The 2181-nt window shown below is 48.2% G+C and overlaps 1 protein-coding gene across 2 annotated transcripts; it reads left to right on the top strand.

Annotated features, from left to right (window-relative positions):
- On the top strand, positions 1–2181 carry LOC102582357 (extensin-1-like). 2 transcript variants are annotated; one of them, XM_015303185.1, is made up of 3 exons: positions 1–871; positions 926–1758; positions 1930–2181. In XM_015303185.1, exons 1-2 carry the CDS (start codon positions 45–47, stop codon positions 1734–1736), a joined length of 1638 nt encoding a protein of 545 aa, XP_015158671.1. In that variant the 5' UTR covers positions 1–44; the 3' UTR covers positions 1737–1758; positions 1930–2181. The 2 variants fall into 2 exon arrangements, with proteins under 2 accessions (XP_015158671.1, XP_015158670.1); XM_015303184.1 differs by having other exon boundaries at positions 1–1758.

Here is a 2181-nt window from a genome sequence, read left to right on the forward strand (position 1 = left end):
GAGTGAAGCTTAAGAGGACAACAACTTTCTCCTTTGTTTCAAATATGGGGAAAATGGCCTCTCTAGTTGCCACTCTTTTAGTGGTTTTAGTGTCACTTAGCTTAGCATCTGAAAGTTTAGCAAATTATCAATACTCATCTCCCCCACCACCAAAGGAGCCATACCACCCTTCACCAACACCATATCATCCCGCACCGGTTTACAAATCTCCACCGCCGCCAACTCCGGTTTACAAATCTCCACCACCACCCAAAGAGCCATACTACCCTCCACACACTCCGTTGTACAAGTCGCCACCACCACCCAAGGAGCCATACTACCCTCCACACACCCCAGTCTACAAGTCACCACCTCCACCAACTCCTGTTTACAAGTCGCCACCACCACCCAAGGAGCCATACTACCCTCCACACACCCCAACCTACAAGTCGCCACCTCCACCAACTCCCGTTTACAAGTCACCACCACCTCCAAAAGAGCCATACTACCCTCCACACACACCAACCTACAAGTCGCCACCACCACCAAATGAGCCATACTACCCTTCCCACACCCCAACCTACAAGTCGCCACCTCCACCAACTCCCATTTACAAGTCACCACCACCTCCCAAGGAGCCATACTACCCTCCACACACACCAACCTACAAGTCGCCACCACCACCAAATGAGCCATACTACCCTTCCCACACCCCAACCTACAAGTCGCCACCTCCACCAACTCCCATTTACAAGTCACCACCACCTCCCAAGGAGCCATACTACCCTCCACACACACCAACCTACAAGTCGCCACCACCACCAAATGAGCCATACTACCCTTCCCACACCCCAACCTACAAGTCGCCACCTCCACCAACTCCCATTTACAAGTCACCACCACCTCCCAAGGAGCCATACTACCCTCCACACACACCAACCTACAAGTCGCCACCACCACCCAAGGAGCCATACTACCCTCCACACACCCCAACATACAAGTCGCCACCTCCACCAACTCTCGTTTACAAGTCGCCACCACCATCCAAGGAGCCATACTACCCTCCACACACCCCAACATACAAGTCGCCACCTCCACCAACTCTCGTTTACAAGTCGCCACCACCATCCAAGGAGCCATACTACCCTCCACACACCCCAACATACAAGTCGCCACCTCCACCAACTCTCGTTTACAAGTCGCCACCACCATCCAAGGAGCCATACTACCCTCCACACACCCCAACATACAAGTCGCCACCTCCACCAACTCTCGTTTACAAGTCGCCACCACCATCCAAGGAGCCATACTACCCTCCACACACCCCAACATACAAGTCGCCACCTCCACCAACTCTCGTTTACAAGTCGCCACCACCATCCAAGGAGCCATACTACCCTCCACACACCCCAACATACAAGTCGCCACCTCCACCAACTCTCGTTTACAAGTCGCCACCACCATCCAAGGAGCCATACTACCCTCCACACACCCCAACATACAAGTCGCCACCTCCACCAACTCTCGTTTACAAGTCGCCACCACCATCAAAGGATCCATACTACCCTCCACACACCCCAACCTACAAGTCGCCACCTCCACCAACTCTCGTTTACAAGTCGCCACCACCATCCAAGGAGCCATACTACCCTCCACACACTCCAGTCTACAAGTCGCCACCACCACCAACTCCTGTCTACAACTCTCCTCCACCACCTTACTATCTTTACACTCCCCCTCCTCCCTACCATTACTAAGAAGCCACTTCATTATATCGAGGTAATTAATACAAATTAAAACTTTTTAAAATGATATGTCTAAAATGCAAAGCAATAAGTTGCACAATTTCTTCATGCAAATCATTATAATATATATATACCTATGCTGTCTACTTCTTATTTGGTTAGCTTCTACTATATGTTCTCATCACAATATTATATTCTTATGCAGGAAAAGTAGAATGGTGAGCTGAAAGAAAGGTATTTTCCATTTTCAAGAGACAATGAAAAAAAGAAGAAAGTTATATTATAGTAAATAATAAGCCCCACATAAGGCGAAGTTCTTTTGTAGCTTCATGTTATCTAAGCTAGTGATATTGTTTGTATTTTTACTTTTATGTCTTTGTGTATGTTTGCTCAGTTTCAATCTCCTTGCAAAATGCAGAGATTAATTATGAGATGAATAAAATAAGTTATTACTACT

This window comes from Solanum tuberosum, unplaced genomic scaffold (assembly GCF_000226075.1).
Source record: "Solanum tuberosum cultivar DM 1-3 516 R44 unplaced genomic scaffold, SolTub_3.0 scf00420, whole genome shotgun sequence".
NCBI classification, from domain to species: Eukaryota; Viridiplantae; Streptophyta; class Magnoliopsida; order Solanales; family Solanaceae; genus Solanum; species Solanum tuberosum.